Source organism: Carassius auratus, unplaced genomic scaffold, assembly GCF_003368295.1.
Source record: "Carassius auratus strain Wakin unplaced genomic scaffold, ASM336829v1 scaf_tig00025916, whole genome shotgun sequence".
Lineage (NCBI taxonomy): Eukaryota > Metazoa > Chordata > Actinopteri > Cypriniformes > Cyprinidae > Carassius > Carassius auratus.
In genome coordinates, this window is record NW_020525466.1 from 101,026 (window position 1) to 123,778 (window position 22,753).

Here is a 22,753-nt window from a genome sequence, read left to right on the forward strand (position 1 = left end):
CGGGACTGAGGTTAATCCCTGCAAATATCTGATGAATGATGACTATGTGAAGCATATTTCTCTCTCTGCACAATAATGAGCAGAGACATGTTTTGATAGATAAACGAGGCATGTGGAAAATGAGGTTCAAATAAACAGAGGAGTGAAAGCGCCATCTCAGAAATGTTGCTTTTGGAGAGTTCAGTGCTCAGGTTTCAGTCAAAGAAGAAACTGTTCTATCGTTCTATCATCTATTGTTCTATATATTGTTCTGTCATTCTGTTGTTCTATCTATCTATCTATCTATCTATCTATCTATCTATCTATCTATCTATCTATCTATCTATCTATCTATCTATCTATCTATCTATCTATCTTATAATTTTTGACCCTGAAGCAGACAAAAACACTTCCTTCACAAGATAAGAAGCAGCCTTTCTGGCATTGCACGAAAGATTCTGAACACCCATGTTTAGAGAAAAACCCCACACGAGTGCTACCTGCTGTTTGATTCCCATCGCTCACTGCGACATCAGCTGCGGGTCATGAAAACACAACATGACCGAGAGAAAACTACAGAGCCTCAGAGTTCATGGGAGAGGAAGGCCAGCATGTGAAAACTCCACACCATGTTAAATAAACACCGCGTTTAGGTTCCCTTTAAACATACGGAGACAATAAGACAGAACAATCAGGAAGAATCAGACAAGAAAGCAACAATTTAAGCTCGAGTGTGAGAAAGACTCGAGAGAGACTCGTGTAATATATAGATTGTGGAGAACAGATAGTTTGTGAAAACAGTAAAAAAAGGCCCATTATGTTAAACTCATGTGTTTAACCCTTCAGAAAGAGTCAGTTTTTTACCCATTTTCACTAATAAATATATTATAACTACCACGCAGCATTTGGCATTGAAACAAGACTTTAGGTTACATATTTTTTGTTTTCATAGACGTAATTGTAAAATGTTTGACCCAAAATATAGGCTTTTATATCCATATTTATAATATTGAAGAGCAGTTGCAATAAAATAAAATCCCCTGAAAATTATATCATCTCATAACCATAAATGTTTAATTTATACTTAGTTATAAAATTGCTAATTAAAACATTTATAGTATCAATATTTGTTATTATTTTGATTCATTAAACAAACAGAATTACAGTAACATCAGAAATTGAAGTTTTTCGCCCTATTTATAATGAATATTAATAAATGTATTAATTAAATGATGCCCATTTTTCATTTTTTTTAAATCTAGCACATATTTTATTCTTTGATGCTTCTATCCACCTTAAATACTCCCTTAAAATAAGGATTTTTATCTTGAGATGGATTTTTAGATGGTTGTAAGTTAACCTGATATTTCAGTGGGGTTCAATTTTGACTCCAGTTTAAAGGTGGAGTCTCTTTTTTTGGGCAGTAAGATCCCACAACAGATGCGGATGAATACTTTTCTGCAAGATTTTCCAAAGTGCCATTTCCAATGATTTTAAGAACAGCGAAACACTGTGCCCAGTGGTAAAGAGCCCACTTGTAAATAAACTTCTGTAAAACTTTCCAAAGTTAGTCTAGAGCTTGTTTCTGAGGTCGTCTGGCGTGCCAACAGTGCAGAGAGGGAATAAAATCAGAGTAAGGATGACAAAATAAATGACATTAGACAGTTACTATAATAATAATAATATATTAAAAATTATAATAATATGTTTTAGATTTTTAGATATGTTTTAATATGCTGAGATGTAAGAAGGAGTTTTACAGTAAATAAATGTTGATGTTTGTTTTATGGGTTTGGAAGGCAAGCTAGCTGGAGATTTATTTTAAAGTGCGCCCTGCCTAGTAATAAAGTATTTTTGTCTACTTTTTATGCTATTTATAATACTGGTACTACCTCCATCTGCAGTGGATGTGACTTTAAAGGAGTCGTCTGCCAGTACAGATGAAATTAGAGCCATAACACTACGAAGCCAGCAGCAGCACAGCAGTACGTACACATAGACACACAAGTTCAGGTAAGAAATGTGACATGGTGTTTGTTAAACGTGTGCTGAAGCAACAGTTAACTTAAGATGTTGGCTTCACGGAATTGTGCTTATTGCATATTAGATTTTATGAAAGTTTCCTTGTATTCTGTAAATGACCTGGTTGAATGTCATTCCTACTTTGCAATATTTTCAAAGGCCAGTGTTCATATATTTCCTGCAGTAAATGTAGCATGAAAAATGTTTGCTAATTTCTGACATGTTGAGGTCTAGTGGGTTTAAATGCAAGGTCATAAGACTAACCTTAAAAGAGTCGGGCCATTGTGTTTCTCTGGAGAGCTGGTCATGTGATGTGTTGACTTCAGACGTGGAGTCAGTGATGTTGTTATTCTAGCTGTGTTTGTGAGTACTTTGCAGCTTGGTTCTGCTTGTGATTTTACTGCGGAGGATGTCTTACCACTTAACATCCCCATTTTTGTCTTATCTAATCTGTACTACATCAGAAAATTAGAGGAGAGCAGATATGAAGCTTTAGTTTTGGTTTTCCCTAATGAAGTAATTTCCTAATAAAGGAACGAAGGCCAGTAGAGGACGTGTTTGAACTCAAGTTGTGTAAACCAGCTGAACCATTTGTGTTTTTGATGAAGTCAAGGTGTTTTATATCGTTGTCGGGAACATACAAGGAGCAGTTCACCCAATGAAAATTTGCTGAAAATTTACTCTCTCTCAGGAGTTTGTTGCATCATCGGAAGAGGTGTAGCATTGCATCACTTGCTCACCAGTGGATCCTGTGCAGTGAATGGGTGCCGTCAGAATTAGAGTCCAAACAGCTAAATAAATAAAAACCTCACAATAATCCATCAACTGATTACTTGTGAAGTGAATAGCTGCGTGTTTGTGAGAAACAAATCCACCTTTAAGGCTTTTTTTAACCTCAAACTGTTGGTTCCGGCTAAAATATAATTCAAAATAATGATTCTTACAGTAAATATATTCCATCCCCTGTTGTCCTCTCACATCAAAATCCACCCACATATTTATTTTGAACTGTTTTTGCTTGTTCTCTCCTGATGACTTTTTTCACTGGAGAATGCAATATCATGGACAGAGGACTTGTATTTTATCAAAAAGCAAAGTTTTTAAGTTAAAAGCATCATAATGATGGACTAGTTTCTCACAAACATGCAGTTTTTGGCTTTGCGAGATGTTAACTGATGGACTGGAGTGGTGTGGATTACGTATTGTGATGCTTTTATCAGCTGTTTGGACTCTCATTCCGACGGCACCCATTCACTCCAGAGCATCCATTGATGAACAAGTGATGGAATGGTGAATTTCTTCAAATCTGTTCAGATGAAGCAACAAACTCAAATCTTAGATGGCCTGAGGGCGAGAAAATTTTCAGCAAATTTAGATTTTGGGGTGAATTTAATATGTGGATTTCTGGATTTTTTATTTTATTAGACGGTCCAGTAGGGCTGATCTGTTGTCCGCTCATCAGGATGTTAGACCCTTTCAACAGCAAAACGTATCAAAGGAACGTGGGTCACTGGGTCGGTTAAACCAGGTTTCCTCTTGTTGTCTTTGCCCGCTATGCCTCAGGTGATAGTGGGGTGAGGACAATGGGACATGTTGTGTTTTGAGTGGACGTCAGGATACTCCTCCCTTAGAAGATTCAGCAGGAAGACCCTTTTCTTGTCTGCAGATAAAAATCAGAGAATGGCCCGCTCTATGTTTGGGTGCTTTCTCCAACAAGATCTCTGTGAAATCTGTCAGTTTTACTAATAATGTTTGAGAAAACACATCTTGACAATGCTTTAGCTCCAGCTAGTTTCTTTTGTAATATCATTCTGGATTCATTCAGATTTTATCAACACCTGTCTAGGACTATATATAAAAAAAAACTAAATTTAACTAAAATTAAATATTTAAATTATATATTTAAAAACTGAAATGTGAGATTTATCACTAAAAACGTTTATTTTATCAAACCTTTATTTGAATACGTAGAACATGTTAGTAGATAACATGTTAAGCTGTAAGTCACCCAACCAATATTTGTATTTGTTTAAAATCCATTGGTTTTCATGAAACATACAGTTTGGTGAAATGATTTCAGTGTGTGTTTGAGAGTTTTTTTTTTTTACATTTCCAGCTAATTTCAACAATATTGTGATAGTATTTATAGCTAACTGTCATCATTATATATCTAATATCAACAGCTATGTAAAAATAATCTTGATAATAACTTCAAAACAGATTTATAGTCTAAAATGTGTAGTGCCTGGTTGCAGTCTGACATGCTTAAAGCTATTGCTTTTTGTATTATATTGTTTAATACCCCAGATTAATTTTTTTAGCATGAAATCAAAGAATTTAAATAAATGGAGGTGGCTTTAATTATTGCATTTATTTTGCATTCACTTGCATTGAAATGTAACTTGATTAAAGAAAACTGATTCAAAATTATATATATAATTTTTCGCAATGGTCTGAACAAAAACAGCAGACTGAATAAATTAAATCTATATACATTTACTAAGGAGTAGTTCACCCAATATATGGTATTGTCAAAGAAAGTATGTATTTTTATACAAATACTGACATGACTCAAAATGGGATGGTTTTCAAAAGGGGCTTCAAAAATATGGAACATTTTACTGATTGAATTCAGTTTTCTTATTCCCAGAACCTCTCTTTCCAGATCAACTGACCTCGGAAAGATAATGTCATCAATTTTATTTCAAGCTGATGACTCACATTTACCCATAAAACTTTCTGTTTTCATTCTGAAAATTGTAGATTCACACTGAAGGCATCAAAACTATGAATTAACACAGGTGGAATTATATATGGAATTATATACATAACAAAAAGTGTGAAACAACTGAAAATATGTCATATTGTAGGTTCTTCAAAGTAGCCACCTTTTGCTTTGATTACTGCTTTGCACACTCTTGGCATTCTCTTGATGAGCTTCAAGAGGTAGTCACCTGAAATGGTCTTCCAACAGTCTTGAAGGAGTTCCACGAGAGATGCTTAGCACTTGTTGGCCCTTTTTCCTTCTGTCTGCGGTCCAGCTCACCCCTAAACCATCTGGATTGGGTTCAGGTCCGGTGACTGTGGAGGCCAGGTCATCTGGTGCAGCACCCCATCACTCTCCTTCTTGGTCAAATAGCCCTTGATGCCTTCAGTGTGACTCTACAATTTTCATAGTCATGAAAATAAAGAAAACTCTTTGAATGAGGAGGTGTGTCCAAACTTTTGGTCTCTACTGTATATTTGAATGGAGGCAGTGAAGGCTCTTGGACGTCATTCTTAATGCTAACAGTATGTAGCACTCATCTTGAAGCTGATAACTGTTGTTGTAAGGTATATATTGCACAAGAAGTGCTTGTTTGGAGTTTTTGTTCCCTCCTACGTTTTTTGGACGTATACTTATTAAACTTCATATCCATGGAGAGACTGTCTCACTCCAACCACGGCAGCATTCAGACGAGACAGGGTGTAGGTGGACGCGGTCAGACTGCAAGTCCAAACAGAATCTAACCACACAGTTGTTTTCAAGCAGCAGACCATAAGAATACAACACGGTTGCCAGTTCTACAAATTCATCTGACACTGAACCCAACCTACAGACGTAAACATGTCAAAACAAGACATTCAAAGTGCTTTGAAAATGAACATCATCTTGTTTTCTTGGCACTGCTGTTAAACTGTATTTTAATTAGAAATCACACAGGTCTATCAGATATATTGATGCACATAAGAATTGAGTGTATCATGAAAAGTTGCTGATTGGAGCCGGACCTGAAAGTGAATTTTACTAAAATGATGCCTCAATCACTATTTGATCAAAGTTAGAGGTTGAATGATTATGACTAAAACTTTTTTCTTTACTATAGTATCCACGGATGAATCAAGTAACATTAGACTATTAAGTGTAAAAAGGGTCCATTTTTATTTAGTTTTATAATTTTACCCTAGATTCCATCACAGGGTAAAAAATGAAACAGAATTCTGAGAAGAAAATTCAGAATTGTGAGACATTTTCTCACAGTTTATTGAAATTCAGAATGGTCTTCTCAGTTCACTTTTTGAATTGCTTCAGAATTGTGATGGAAGAAGTCTGAATATTAAGATGAAAAGTCACAATGTTCTTTATTTTAATATATACAAATATAAAAAAATGGCAAGAACTGAACGCGCCGAAGTTTTTACCGAAAAATAATAGTAATAAGAAGGAGAATAAGCAAACAGCATAGTGATGCTTTGCTTTGCAAGCAATTAAACTGAATTTAGGAGAGCTCAAACTTGTTCAGCACATGACAGTGACACTACTAAATATTCATTCAGCTGCAGTACCTCAGCTTTAAACAACACGTCCTTGAAAATGCGATAAAGATGTGCAGTTCCTTCAGGAATGTCAGGAAGCACAGCTGTGTTCTGATGGGAGTTTTCACCTCGTGTGAGTTGAACAGCAAACCCTGGTTCCTCTGGGTGTGGAACGTCACAGGGAAAGTGTGCATCTCCTCACTACAGACAGAACAACAGATGTCTGTCATAGTCAACAGCAAAGATGAAGTGCAAAGCTTGCTGTCACATGCTTTAGGAGATGTTAAATTTGGCCATGATGGATTGTAACACCTCATAGATGACCGAGAAAGTATGTCTAGATCAGATATGCACAAACCATGTGCACATCCATGGCTTTTGATTTGGCCCACCATGTCATGGGGGGGTGGGGGGGGGGTTGGGGGGATTAAAAAAGTAACAATGACAAATAATTATTTTTGTTCAAGTATGGATTAATTTATTTTTAATTTAATACATAGTTACATATAAATTATGCTATTCAGTGTTGGCTTTGCAATGTTTGGTGCTTTCAGTGCAGTGCATTCAGTGGGAGAGAAACTTTGGACACTTCATTTTTATTATGGCTATTTTCCATTTTGCACAAATAATAAAGTCAAAAAAACTTTGAAATAACATGGGTGCAAATACAGTTGTGCTTCTTTTTGTGTAAATATTAGGACATTCTTTGTACTTCATGTCATGTGTATTTTCCCCCTCATGTTCAGAATTCCTTTATCTACTCTGTCTATTGAATTGAATTGAATAAATTAATTAATAAATGCTTATAGCCTATAATAGAAAATGTGTCTGTGGGGAAATTCATAAGAAGACACTGTGTTTCTAAAAAAAAAACCTAATTTCAAGCGCTTAGGCAGAAGCCTTTGTCAAGTGTCCAAACTTTTCATTAGAAACCTTTTTTAGTCCGAGCTAAACTAATGTGATGATTCACATCATCAGTAAGTGTTGTAGTTATTATTGAAAAGGTAAAGATCTAGTGTTATCAAACTGTGTAGCAGCCTACATTAGTCGAGCTCTATCCCTCCTCCTCCTCCTCCTCCTCATCATCCCTCCTCACACACAGCTCTCTCCTTCTCTCTCTCTCTCTCAGACTCAGCAGTCTTCTATTTCTACTCACCACACGTGAAGGTAGGGCTCATGTTTACTACAGTACTTTACTCACTTCTCACACACATTTCTGACGTTCACTGTTATCGCGCGATTTACTGCTCCTTTGATTTTCGTATTTTCATACATCGATGGTCAAAAGTTGAACAAACCGTGTTATTGGGTAACAACGCATCCAGTGTTGTCAAAGCACGTGGGTTTTAGTAGGCTACCCGCTGTTTTAAATGTAGCGTGCGAGAGCGGGATAAATCGAGCGCCAAATTCGCGACGCGACTTTATATTCTCAGTGACACATACCGCGATAGATATTATCTTTAATATTTATAAATATGTGTTGATTAAGTTGTTAATGTGTCAAACAGTGTTATTTTATTGTTTGTGGTTGAGCATGTATCGAGTCATTCACAAATAGTTTTTGGTCTGTGGTGTTAATTCCTACTCGTCAATTTATTTATTTATTTATTTTTTGATACATTTACAGTTGAAAGGGTTGATTTTTGATGTGAAACTTTCTGATGCTTCTTTATCTGGGAAAAACGACTTTGTTATTGTCGTCTTGGATTATTGACTTTATTATATAATATAATTTATATTATTAACTTTTTTTCTGTTTGACACTGCACAGATAAAAAAATAAAAGTAATAAAAAAAATTGTGTTTGGATCCTGATGGGATATATGTTACTGTTATTAAAAGAAGAAGAAGAAAAAAAGCAACAACTCAGTTTTATTTACAGTTTGTCTGTTTGTGGTGTTTAGTTTTCTATAAATATTTCTATAAAGATTTTTATAAAGAGTTTGAAGTGTCATGATGCTGATGCATATGCTTGTGGTTTGGATAGTAGATGTGCATGCCCTTCTCGTGCACTTTAGATGAGATTCATGTCAGCTTTATCCAAAAATGTTCCTAATGTAACTCATGTGGCATGAATGCATAGTGTGCAACTCTGACCGCATGCTTGTGTAATGCGCAAAACTGCCAAAACATATGTGGGTTTCCTAAATAGTATTGTGTGCAGCTGTCAGCACAAAACATATTACTGTGCAAATAAAGTCTGATACAGAACTAGAAATCAAAAAGAAGAAATCAGAAATCATTTTTACAGTTACTTTCTTAATGCACAATCCTGGTTATTCCAAATGAAATCCATGTTATTCCAAATACATTTTTTTTAAATAATCTTTATTCAGAATTCATTAACTTTCCTTTTATTCTGAAATTCACAAAGGTGACTTCTAGTATCTAACACCTAGTTTTCACAATCCAAAGCCCTTACCTCATTTTTACACATCGAACTCAAATAGGCATCATGTGTATGAATTAAAAGGTGTTGTCAATGTTATTTGAGGTAGTTTAAAGCAAAACTAGGGTTGGAGATTTCAAGAGGTTTCCAAAGTGACCTAACAATCGAAGCAATAAGACCAACAATTATATAGGTGTTTCACATATTTTTATTGGTGAACATAAGTCTCTCAGTGGTTTCTAGTTTAAGAGATGCTCTATGACATTGTATATGTTCCCACTGGAGTTAAAATCTCTTAGTTCCTGAACCACAGGAGCAATTCTTGGCTAATTTGGAGGAGTAATGGTTCCAAGAGGGGCGTTTCACAGTTATTTCATAGAGGAACCATTTTTGGTTCCCCAATAAACCTTTTAGCTAACAGAACTTAAAATAACAGTTTTTTTTTCTTAGTGTAAAGAACATTTTGAAAATCTAAAGAACCCTTTTCTACTATAAAAAACCTGTTTGTGGAATGGAAAAACATCCATTGATGTTAAAGGTTTTTAATGGAACCATCAATAAAGAACCTTTCATTTTTAAGTTTGTTGGTGCCATCTTTGGCACATTACTCTTTAATTTCCAACAATATTCGATATTCAGGATATTTTGTATTTTTATATTGATTATTCTCAATAATATCTCTAATATTAGATATAAAACCCGGCCCTGCTTTAGTGGAAAATAAATGTTATTTAGATTATAAAAATTTTCCTCACATTGAGAAAAAAAAAAAGGTTCTTTAAAAAACCGATCAGTGAAAAGTTTGTTGGGGAACCAAAAATGGTTTGTCTATTGCATTGATGCAAAAACCCTCTGTTGGAACTTTTTTTTTTTTTTTTAAAGTGTAGTAACAATTGTAAAATACAGCCAGGACTTAAGTTGGGAATTGGGAACAATTTTTATTCTAAATATTCTAATATTCCATTTATAATTCATAAAGCAGTTTCATGACGTGTTTCCATCAATGGGAAGCGAGAGGTGTTCTTCAGGAACCTGACCGGATGACTGAGGGATTGTAGGCTGCTGGGATTCATTTGTTGAGTGCAGCTCTGTTAGTGAGTGCATTGGCTTGTGTAAATATGGGAGTAATGGGATGTGTGACTTATGTTTAGTTTCATTTGGAAAATACTGATTACCTTACCATAGCATTTCAACCGATTTACCATAACCTGATTACTGAAATTACTGTGCAGATTTCCTAATGCTGCAAAATAATAGCTTGCAATTTCCAAAAGAGAATAGCAGAGACAAGAGAGCATGCTTCTTAGTTTCTTTGAAAAATACTGATTATTGTACACAATTCCAGAAGCTGTGGAGAAAACCTATTTTTCATTATTTTTCCTTGTTTTTCAACACAATATGAAATGCAACTTTGGAATTTCTTTCAAATTAATCTTCTCCCTGTGAAGAAGTTTTTAACATACAATTAAAAATGATTGATAATATGGCGTCCTATGTTTGACCTCCTGTCGGCCAATAAATCTCTTCACTAAGAGGCTTGTTTTGTATATTATAGCTGAATGCACGAAGAGTACTTCAGTGGGCTCTGTGTGTACAGATAGTTCAGAAAATGTGTTTATGGGACTGCTGACAGTATGCTTTTTGGAGGAGGATAATGCATCAGTATGTCTTCAAGCTCATTGTCATTTGTTTATGCACCATAAACCGCATAAATTAAGCAGATTATTACATACAGAAAGCTTCATTATGGTCCATGGAGATGTAGAAACCAACATCACAGTCTCTGTTGTCAATCTTTTAGTTTGCAAACAGTTTATCTGAAACAACTTGCTGAAGCACATCATTTAAGAGCAACATAATCCATCTACAAGACAGAAAGCACCAAACAAATACACTGAAACTCAGAGATATCAATATTAATGGAAAATTCAGCAAAGAGACACTCTGAGGCTGTCCATCATGGAGTGCATTAGTTTCTCACTCTCCGTTTATTTATATTCTCAAAGATTTGCAGGATTAATCTCTATTTCACTCTTTCTTTAGTGCAGAGGATTTTGTGATTCATTCCCTTAAATCCAGACAAGCCGTCGCTTGAGCTCAGGAAATTAACTTTTTTGTTATTTTATTAACTATATAGCCAAGGTTTAATAAAGCAGAATATTTGATATGTTAAAAATATTGTTTTAGAGATTTAGGCTAATTGCAAGCACTTATAAAAACATCACTGAAGTGAAAATATAAACATTCATTTAGATATTACAGTATGTTTGTGTTGGGGCGGCCAGAATATCCATTACCAGAATCATATTTTTGAAAGAAATGCAATAATAATGGATGTTTCCACGGTAAATACTGAAGACTATAGACCTGTTGAGATCTACAGTGACCTCAGAAAGTATTTAGACATAGTTATCCTTAGAAATGGACGAAATCTTTTTACAGAAAAGCTGCACAAATAGACTTTTCAAACTGAATATTTAACTAAAATGAGTTTAGTGGGTTTGAAATGATAAAACAATAGATCATCCTCCGTGGCGTTGTGGCTCAGCATCACTGAATGAAGGTTGTTTTCATGTGATCTTGATTTTAGATTTGATTCGAGTTTCTGAACCCAATCAGTGACCGATCCGTCAGACAGACGCAATGACAGCCGAAAGCGCTCCACGAGACAGGTAAATGTGTGAGCGAGCGTGACTTTCTCACATGAAACAGATGCTCCGTAATGAAACTGCATGTGAATAACATGACGTGTCTTCCAGGTATAATGCTGTATGGATCATATTCTTCATTCTGGGCCTGGGAACTCTGCTGCCATGGAATTTCTTCATGACTGCTACCATGGTAACAATCGTCTAGTTGAAACAATGAAACACTAATGGGACGTTATTATATGAATCCATGATTTTTTGAACTATATTGGATTTTTAATACTTCATTGTCCCAAAAGGGACATTTGTTTTGGTTTTGGATTTTAGAAATATAAAATGATCAAACTATGAATATTGCTTTTAATGCATCTTTTATTTGTAGATTAAGTTTCCTGCTGTAGATTTAAAATGCTTTCAAATGTTTTTGTGAAAAACATTTATGTAGGTAAATATTGCTTTCTATTGCTGTATAGCAGTGGTTCACAAACCTTTTGCGTTTATGATCGCTTTAAATGATGAACAGATTTAATCTGGTCTTTTGGTTTGTGTTTTGAAGAATAACCAAAGTTTTACAACGTAAGGGTAAATGTTGACAGAATTTTCAGTTTTGGATGAACTGTGCCTTTAAGAATTTAGAAAGTGTCATTTTATTTTGTAAATGCAGATTGATGTAAAAATGACTCTTTAATGTAACATAACTGTACAAAGTGTCAACATCTGTTCTGCAGTACTTCACCCAGCGTCTGAAGGACCCACAGACCCATGGAGAACACAATCAGACAGTCAACGGGTCGGTGGTGATAGAGGGTGACACCCGTAACGTCCTGGAGTCAAAGTTCAACAACGTGATGACGCTGTGTGCCATGGTACCGCTGCTCATCTTCACCTGCCTCAACTCCTTCATCCACCAGAGGTGAGACGAGCTCTGTGTTTAATGAGAGAGCGATTCAGAAACATACATATATTAGAGCTGACACCAAGTTAAGGCATTCATTTAAAATATTAAATATGGCTTTCTTTAATGCACAACTGAGCTTTCCCAACTGGACATTGAAGCTAACTGAAATTCTGTTCTGTGTCTGATATCAAGACTTTTTGGAAATGTGATGGCTGAAATAAAACCTGGTTACTAAAACTAAATCTTAGTCACAGTTACCAGTCAATGACAGAGAAAGATCAGAAGCAATTATTTATGTTCATGTTTTATAAAAAAAGTGCAAGTAAAATTTCTATAATTTATTATTATTTAATTATATTATCAATTATAAATGTACTTAAAATAATTATTTACATATTTTGTTAAATTAAATTGCATATAATTATATATATTTCTATTTTTTATGTGTATATATATTCTTAAACTGTCAATTATTATTGTGCTTAGTTTAAAAAAATACACTGAACAAAATTATAAATGCAACACTTTTGTTTTGTTTTTGAATAATGTGGGCAAAACAAAGTGTTGCATTTATAATTTTGTTCAGTATATATATATATATATATATATATATATATATATATATATATATATGACAAGTGGATGTATTTAATTGTTGTATTGCATATAATTACACATATATTTTTAGATATATTTAAAACAAATATGAAATATTTATACACATATGTATGACATGTGGATAGATTAAATAAAATATGAAAATTAATTTGTTATAGTTTATCACAGCACATATGTTTATGGCAAACAGACATGAGATTAATTGCAATTAAATCTGTTTGCAACCCACATAAATATTGCCTCATAAATAAAACTGTTTCTGACGAATCTCTTTCATCTAAAGGCTTTAGGATAGATGTTGAAAATAATGTTTTGTAGGAAAATATCAGCTGTCTAGTTTCTCTATAAAGCTAGAGTTTAATTGATAAGTTGGAGCAAATATTGAACGAAGCACATCCCTTATGACTCACTCACATCTTTCATTGTGTTATTTTACAGTTTTGATGACTTTACTGTTATTCTAAAATGTGGAAAATGAGTTGTAATAAACAGTTCAGAGATATTGTGTAACTTTGCATGAATCTCCCTGTTACCAGTGAGCTGATCTTGTGTTGTTTTCTCCCAGGATTCCTCAGAAGTTGAGGATCTCAGGCAGTCTGTCTGTCATTTTCGTGGTGTTTCTCATCACAGCTGTGCTGGTGAAGGTGGAGATGGAGCCCCTGCCGTTCTTTGCATTCACTATGATCAAAATCATCTGCATCAACTGTGAGTATCACCATCATCATCATCATCATCATCTGCAGTGTGTCTGCACCAGGCCACTTTGACCTCAGTGTCATGGTCTTCTCTCGTGTCGTGGTCGGGTCACGAGGTTTGCTTTCTGTTTGGGGTTCATAATGAGTAAAAGATGGCTTGGGTTCACACACACGCTTTGATGATGAAATTAATACCCAGTATGTTTGGAGAATCAAGCCGGGGAAGGTCTACTTGAAAGAGGAGATCATACAAGACTGAGCTCTCAGAAATCTTTCATGATGCTCTGTGTTATTACAACCTTTGCTCATTTTTATCAGCATTCATGTCTAATCTTAACCATGGTTTTTCTTCTTCGCTGTCTCTTTCTGCAGCGTTCGGAGCCATTCTGCAAGGGAGTCTGTTTGGTTTGGCTGGAATGCTCCCAGCGTCCTACACTACGCCCATCATGAGCGGACAGGGCCTGGCAGGGGCGTTTGCGGCCTTCTCCATGATCTGTGCGCTCGCCTGTATGTGTTCATCCTTTGTCACTATTTATTTTCTTCTTTTTTCAAATCGCAGGAACCAGAATTTGGAAAATTCTAAACCAGCTTTGTTGTTTTTAGCTGTTTATTGAAATAAATCTAAAATCAAATCACGCAAAAATTTAAATGAAAATTCGAAAATGAAAAAAAAAATTAAGCTAAGTAGAAGTATTAAAAAAGATAGAAATAATACAAATGACAAATGCACAATTAATTTTACTAAAACACACACACACACACGCACGCAGACACATACACACACACACACAAATACTATAATAGAATATAAAAAATACAAACATAATACTGTACAAAACATATTCAAAGTAGATTTAAATAGATGTTTAAAGTTGAAATACAATTAAATATTAATTGATAAACTGAAACGGAAAAAAATTATAAAGCTTAAAAGGACAAACACGCATAACAAATGTACTAAAACTAATATTAAAATTTAAAATTCAATTTTTAAATCTTAATAAATACTATAATACGATATAAATAATACAAAAATAACACTGGACAAAAGGATTCAAAGTAGAATAAAATAGATGTGTAAAGCTGAAATAAAAATGAAAAAAATATAAAAATAAAAGTAAAATTTTATAAAATAAAAGCAGAATAGCAAATGTTAAAAAAGCTAGATATAAAAAAACCTTAAAATAATAATGCATGGAACAAAATGATTAAAAATATTAATACATTTATCAAATGCATTTGACAAATTCAAAGTAGGTTGAAAGTGATGTTAAATGTCAGAACAAAAATGCTACGCTAGTTAGTGTAAGTGATAATTGTGTGTTTATTTATGTGCGAATAAAACCATTCTACAGGGCTGTCCATGAGAACGTTTGAATTGCTGAATCTGTTCCAGGTGTGGCCAGGTATTGACCTGAATCTTGTGTTTTCCAGCGGGCTCAGCGTTACAGGACAGTGCCTTCGGCTACTTCATCATTGCCTGTGTGGTCATTCTCCTGGCCATCGTCTCTTACCTCGCTCTGCCTAAAATGGTATGATGTCAAGCCCTGATCCTGAGACTCACATCTGCGATTCATTTCCACTGATCAATGCTGAGAATGATGTTTCAGTGAATACATGTTAAAAACTGAAAGTGTTTGTTCTGCAGGAGTTTTTCCAGTATTTCTCTGAGAGCAGTGGCTCTCGATCCAGCGCTGATCAGGAAAACAAGATGGATTTGCTTAAACCAGGTAATAGCCAGCGTTTCATGTTTCTCTAATCATCTAATGTCCCAAGGGACATGTAAACACTCACAAACAAATATACGAGACCACTGGAATAAAACAACTGTTTCCAGTGCATCCAACCTTGTGTACAAGTACGTTTTCATACTAATTTCATAAGTTTTCAAAGGTACATCTTTTTTTCATGATGTTTTTTGTTGCTAAATGACAAATACAGAAAACGGTGTGGCTTTGTGTAGTTACTCGTGTCTCTCTGTTTTTCTACTCTTGTCTTGTAGAAGGTCAAAGAGAGAAGAGCCTGACTGATGAAGAGAGCAGACCCGCCGTGTCAGTGTTTGGCATCTTCAAACAGGTCTTAACTTTAACCAGCGGCCTACATAACCCTCCAAGCTCGCTATCTCGAAGCCGTAGCTGAAGTTAGCGATGCATAACAAGAGCAGGAGTCTGTTAGTAATACTCTGTGGTCTCCTGTCGTAGATCTGGGTGATGGCTCTTTCTGTGTGCTTCGTGTTCGCTGTCACCATCGGCATCTTCCCAGCCGTCACTGTTGAGGTGAAGACCACTGTTGTTGAAGAGGGGAACGGTTGGGGTGAGTGTGTTTGCATGTCATTATATCGATGTTCCTACTTCTTCTCTGCCAGTGAGAGCAGATGTGCTCTGTCTCTTTCACAGATACTTACTTCATCCCTGTGTCCTGCTTCCTCCTGTTTAACATGATGGACTGGGTCGGCAGGAGCCTGACTGCTGTCTGTATGTGGGTACGTGTGTGTGTGTGTGTGTTAATCAGGGTCAGACAGGGACTCTCAACACGAGTTGTGAATGCTTTATTAAGGCTCTATCCTGTTGTGTTTTTTTCTGAACAAAGAGCAGAGCAGGAAAAACACTGTTGAGTAGTTTCTCTAGAAAATGTTTAAAGGTGCTGTAGGGAACTTTTGTAAAAAAAATTTTTTTACATATTTGTTAAACCTGTCATTATGTCCTGACAGTAGAATATGAGACAGATAATCTGTGTAATAAATCAAGCTCCTCTGGCTCCTCCCAGTGTCCTATTGCCATTTGCAGAAACTCCATCGCTCCCGGTAAAAAACAACCAATCAGAGCTGCGGTCCGTAACTTTGTTTGTGTTCAAAATGTAGAAAAATGTATATAATAAGCGAGTACACCATGAATCCATTTTCCAAACCGTGTTTTTAGCTTGTCCTGAATCACTAGGGTGCACCTATAATAAGTGTTTATATTCAGACTATTTTAGATTGCTTCGGGGATACCGCGGCGGAGTAACCCAGTACCTTTGTGATTCTTCATAGACATAAACAGAGAGAAGTAGTTCCAGCTACGATGTTCTTCCGCAAGACGCAAGCAGTTCTGTTTATTAACCGCTAGAGCGTCAAAAGTTCCCTACCGCAGCTTTAAAGAGCAGTGACCGAAATCATGTGACTTCATATATTATGCGGAACAGATTGCTTTTTCCATACAGGGACCACAGGCTGTCAAGCTTCATAAAGTACCATCTTCTGAAGTCCTATGATGACTTTGTGAGCGGAATAGACTGAAATATGTTATTGACCAAAAATCTGTTGCAACTATTTATTTTCATTCATGCCGTTTTAATCTGTTCCTAATACCAAAACTATTTTCATGACTAATGTTACAGTACTTTTTTAGTTATATATGGCTGCAAAAATCATAATTGGTGATTATTCCCTTGAAATTTTAGTTGCGGTTATAATTACAATTATCACAATTTACATTGAATTATGTTTATACCGTTGGTCAATGCAAAAGCATGCCATATTTTTTATGAAAATAAACAAGCGGTAAACACTAATTGAAAAACATTTATTGCTTTTCTTTAGCATCAAGCCTTAAATGTCATCTTCTTCTTTAAATAAAAAGAGAAAAGTAAAAATATGGATGGGATTATAATGTTATATTAAAACTAAAAATTAAAACATAGGAAAAATTCTTAGGATAACATGTAGAAAGAAAAAAACACACATCTTAAGCATGCAAAATAATGTAAATGGACTCTGAACGATTAATTGCTGCCTTGAACGATTATGTAATTGTGGCATCTGTAATTGTAAACTGATTTCTAAGCATGTAGATATCACTGTTTTATACAAATGAAGTAAATATTAAAGATTTATTTATTACATTAATATAGGAAATATTCAAGGATTTTTTTTTTCATAATACAAATATAGGAAATATACAAGGATATGTTATTTATAGTTGACATAGAGGATTTTATTTATCGTTATACAAATATAGTACATATGAAGGCTTCAGTGTATTTGTTTATGAATTATTATGAGATAAATATCGACTCTCAGACTGTGTTTATGTGTTTGGTGTTCAGGAGGGTCACTGTGAAGACATAAAACTTTTACATGGAATTCAGCCTCTTATCTTCCTCTATATAAAGTCAAAGTCAGTTCCAGGGAAACCTCAGTGGAGCAGATCAGCTCTCACAGTGTTCCTGGCATTTAATAACTGGAACACGTCTCATGTGCAGTCAGCTGTCTCACGCTCATGTGCTGCTCATGCACACTGTTACCACACTCAATGTCACACTGTTTCTCTTGAGTCCATAAATGTGCATCTGAATGAGAGCTGAGCATCATGGGAAACTGTGACAGCTGTAGATCAGCACGTAGTGAGCTAGTTAAAGAACTGAAGATGTCACGTCCAGGCAATAGCTGTACAGGATCCAGATTTCGATTCGGTCATAAGTTTTGAAACCAGTTTCACATGGATGCTCACACGAGCTCCGAATGTGCTGAAGATGTCTTTCTCATGCACTGATTGGCTGGTTAAGAGAATGGATTTCACTGGTTGGGTTTGAGAAGGTCCTGATGGTAGCTGATTCAATGAGAATGACAGCTGTGTATTTTGATATAATACGAAACGGTGCACTGTTTTAAAAGAATTGCTGAAGCTAAGAGAACATTTATATTATATTTGGTAACACTAACATTTCTTGATGTTGGTTATGTTTTAATAAATGTTGAGATTAACAGTAACTAAATGCTGAAAATGTTCATGCTAACAAAGATAAATAACAAAATAAACCTTTTTGTGTTACCCAATATTTAAAATAAATAAATCATATTTTATTTTAAATAATATATATATATATATATATATATATATATATATTTATATATATATATATATATATTTATATATATATATATATATATATATTTATATATATATATATATATATATATATAAATGTTATATTAAAACAATATTAATTACTATGTATTAAAATAAGTTCTATTAATTAAATATTATTTTCAGTGTTTAGTTATTCACTTTAAATTGGTTTTTAATTTAATCTTTAATTTCAGTATGTTTTATGTGTAATTGTGTTTTTCATTGTTTTACAGTTTTAAATATTTATCTTTACAAATCAATATAGTTTTACTTAAAAATTGAAAAAAGTTCAATTGAATTTAATTCAAGTTTATTTGTATAGCGCTTTTTAAAATACAAATCGTTACAAAGCAGCTTTACAGAAAATTATGTTTCTACAATATTTAGTAGTAGCTTATCAGTGATGACTGTCAGTTTGTGCACGTATGAAAGGATTTTTAGAAAAATTAATACATGACATAGTCAGCGAGATGATGAACATTATTAATATTATTAATAATTAATAATTATTACATGATGCAGTCACACTTGCAGCAATATTTGTTAGTTCTGTTTGTTGATTCAGGGCTGTATGTTGGTGCGTATGTGTGTGTGTTAAATGGTTATGCACATTATCTTTTGACAATTTATGACAAAATGTGTCATTTTGAATTACGATTTTAAATATTTAAATATTTGAATTAAGATTTTAAATAATTCAATATTTGAATTACGATTTTAAATATTTAAATATTTGAATTACGATTTTAAATATTTAAATATTTGAATTATGATTTTAAATATTTCTCTTCAGCAATAGTTTATTCTTATTTCAGTTTGAATTTCAGGAATTTCAACGTGCACTAATACAGTATGTCTCGACAAATAAATTGTAATAAATCTGGTTCTGAAGATGATGCCTGCAGATATATTTGTGTTCAGCATGTGCTCTCTGTCCTCCGCTCAGCCTGGTAAAGACAGCATCTGGCTGCCCGTCCTGGTCATCGCACGCTTGGTGTTCGTTCCTCTCTTCATGCTCTGTAACGTTCAGCCCAGACACTACCTGCCTGTGGTGTTCGCTCACGACGCCTGGTACATCATCTTCATGATCCTCTTCTCCTTCAGCAACGGATACCTGGCCAGCCTCTGCATGTGCTTCGGACCAAAGTACGTACAAAATATCATCAACCTGCGTGTGAAATAGACTTACTTATGTCAGGCTGCTCGAAAAATCCTGTAAACATGTCTTGTGTGCTGCATTGACATGAATGAGTTGTGCTGCTTGTTCAGCAAAGAAATGCTAGTATTTCTTCAAGCGGTGGGGTTGGCGCAGTGGATAAAGCACATGCCTTTGGTGTGAGAGACCTGGGTTCGAATCCACTGTGAGACACCAATGTGTCCCTGGGCAAGACACTTAACCCCTAGTTGCTCCAGAGGCGTGCGACCTCTGACATATATATAGTAATTGTAAGTCGCTTTGGATAAAAGCGTCAGCTAAATGAAAATGTAAGCGGGGTTTTAGGGTTTTGAAAACAAATATCACGATTCAGTTATGACCCAAGCTTTCGACTCAATTCAGTATAGATTATTTTGGATATATATTGTGTACAATACATGACACATTTGAAACTACATTACTATTATATTGATATATTATAAAATAAACATCTAAATGGTGGCTGGCATAAAAACACGACTTATTTATTCCAGCATAAATTGAATACTGAAGAAGGGTAAAAATGATAATGAATAAACAGTATTGTTTGAATATTGTAATTAAATCTTGGAGTTTGTTTCAAATGAAAACTGACAAGCTTTTGATGATTTAATAATGTTACGTTGATTAACTGAAACCATTCTAGACTAGTCAAGTCTTGGGATTTAAGAATCAGTATGGTTCCATCAAAATAAAAATCTATTAGAGAAATCAATATTTTTTACCCAGCACTAGTAGCAATATTTTGTGAATAATTTCTGTACATGTTAAACACTTGTATGATAGTGTTCATCTAACAGATAGTCAAAGTTCTTCATGTCCTCTGATGTTTTGTGCTCGTCCCACAGGAAAGTATCTCAACATGAAGCAGAAACCGCAGGGGCCATCATGGCTTTTTTCCTCTCTCTTGGCTTGGCTGTGGGAGCCGCGTTATCCTTCGGTTTCCGGGCCATGATCTAGAAGCATGGCCTGGTTCTCAGTATGATGAAGATGAACTTTAACCCTAGATACACACAGAGCCAGAGAGAATGTGTATCCGTTTGTCTGTAATGAAGTGGAACTGTTATAGACAATATTCACACCAGGATTCTAAGAAGGAGCATCTTCATCAACATCAGGATATTATGAGCATCATCATCTTCATCAGACATAAAACGAGCCAAATCTGTTTTCATTTTTTATTTTTTTTAATACTTTTTGTAAAGTGTGCCAATTCTGTATTTAGCAATAATGTATAGTTCAGGTTAACCCCTTTCCGTTTTAGTTATTTTTAACATTTGTGTGAGCACTAACCGTTTTAATTGTCCTGTTCTAGTTTCGTTTAGCGATGGCAGAGACGTGCAGCTAGGGCAGTAGTTCACTGCAAAACATATTTTTTAATTTCCCGTTTTTAAAATGACTTAAAATTAAAAATGACTTTTTTGATATTATATAAGGTCTTGTTTTATGAAAAATCTATCCCAATTAAGTACGTTTATGCTTAAAAAAAAGTATCTACCATATAATCTGGTTTTGCCTTTGAATTAAATTTGTTTGTCTTGCATTATTGGCAGATATTTTTACTTGTAATTTTTCTAGTAATTTTGATAGTTTGATAAAACAAGACTTAGCATCAAAAGTCATTTTTAAGTAAATGTCTCTTCATTTAAGCATATACTGATACTGAAAACGAGGCAAAAATACTGATTGCAGTGGTTCTAGATTAATCGTACTGTATCACATCATTAAAGGGCCCCAGCTGAAGTTTAGAGTGGTGTTTTGAAGATTAAGATCTGTTCAGATGTCTGCTGTTTATTTTGCAATGCATTTGATTTGAACATGTTTTCAAATATTTAGCCATAATACATTTTGTAAGAGTTAAGAGTGAAGGTCTAAAAGTGTTACATTTGAACTTATTATTTATACGTGTTTTTTTAAACTGCTTTTTTTTAATGAAATGTTATTAATGCAGCATGTATGACACAATTTTACACCATGTAAATGCACAACTTTCTTTGGTGCCTTTTGAATGAGATGTTAAAAAAAAAAAAAATGTACGGTGGGTGGGTGGGTTTGTGAATGGAAGGGAATGCAAATAAACACCTTTCTGGTTGTATTTAGATGGTGATGTCTGTTCAGTACGTGAGCTGCTCCAGAGACTCAACGGCTCGTTTGTCAACGCTCTGGTAATGAAAGGTTCCAGTAAAAACGGTTTGCTTGATTAGTGCGTCATTCCAGTGGCAAAATCAAGAAAATTTCCCTAGTATTTGATGCAACAACATCCACCAATTGTTACATTCACAAAGGCTTTTTTTTTTTTAAATACCATACTTTTAACCAGGGTCATTGGCATGAAACAAGGGAACTAAAATGAAGACTGCATAAACATTGATATATTTTAGAAACTATTTTGATTTTGCTTACACAATGTCATGCAAACGATGTTTAATGTCAAGTTATATATGGAAAGAGTATTTAAATGTCATTGCATTAGACAAAATATCAAAGTTAATGACAAGCAATCAAATGCTGCAGAATCTTTTCACTAATTCGATGGCTCACATTTATTATTATCACGTTTAATCAAGCGATGTGGCACTATTTAGTTTCATTGGACATATTTGAAGTTATTTCTCCTCGGGTTCACACATGTGTCCTAGTGGAGCAGGGGTGTCAAACTCAGTTCCTGGGGCCAGTTTTTCAAAAGTAATCTGATCAGATATTGGCCATCAGATTGGATCAAATCTTGAAAATGGGTTGTTCAGAAGAAAAAAGATTAGATCACAAAATCCAAAACACAAAATACTTTTGATAAAAAAAAAAAAAAAAAATCTGAGCATAAGGATGGATTTCAGGAACAAAAAATAAATTAATTTATATTTATTTATTACCTTTAAAACTTTACCTTTAAAACTGGTAAAAAAAAAACAAATGCCAGTATTAAACAAAAATATTTAATTCAAAATTACAATACAATACAATACAATACAATGTTTATTTATATAGCACATTTAAAACAACCAAAGTCGACCAAAATGCTCCACAGAGAATGCAAAACAAGCATAATAAAATGGACGAGGTTCACAGTAAACACACACACACACACACACACACACACATATATATATATATATATATATATATA

General features: G+C 34.4%; 1 protein-coding gene across 2 annotated transcripts; it reads left to right on the forward strand.

The window, feature by feature from the left end:
- The first annotated feature begins 1,932 nt into the window (after positions 1-1,932).
- On the forward strand, positions 1,933-21,699 carry LOC113078507 (equilibrative nucleoside transporter 1-like). Of its 2 annotated transcripts, XM_026250805.1 has the most exons (14): positions 1,933-1,992; positions 7,427-7,464; positions 11,277-11,358; positions 11,446-11,527; positions 12,063-12,247; positions 13,416-13,555; positions 13,918-14,052; positions 14,980-15,077; positions 15,194-15,275; positions 15,548-15,621; positions 15,747-15,858; positions 15,942-16,027; positions 19,381-19,580; positions 20,478-21,699. In XM_026250805.1, exons 3-14 carry the CDS (start codon positions 11,330-11,332, stop codon positions 20,587-20,589), a joined length of 1,335 nt encoding a protein of 444 aa, XP_026106590.1. In that variant the 5' UTR covers positions 1,933-1,992; positions 7,427-7,464; positions 11,277-11,329; the 3' UTR covers positions 20,590-21,699. The 2 variants fall into 2 exon arrangements, with proteins under 2 accessions (XP_026106590.1, XP_026106591.1); XM_026250806.1 differs by lacking the exon at positions 7,427-7,464 and having other exon boundaries at positions 1,934-1,992; positions 20,478-20,589.
- Positions 21,700-22,753: the final 1,054 nt, after the last annotated feature.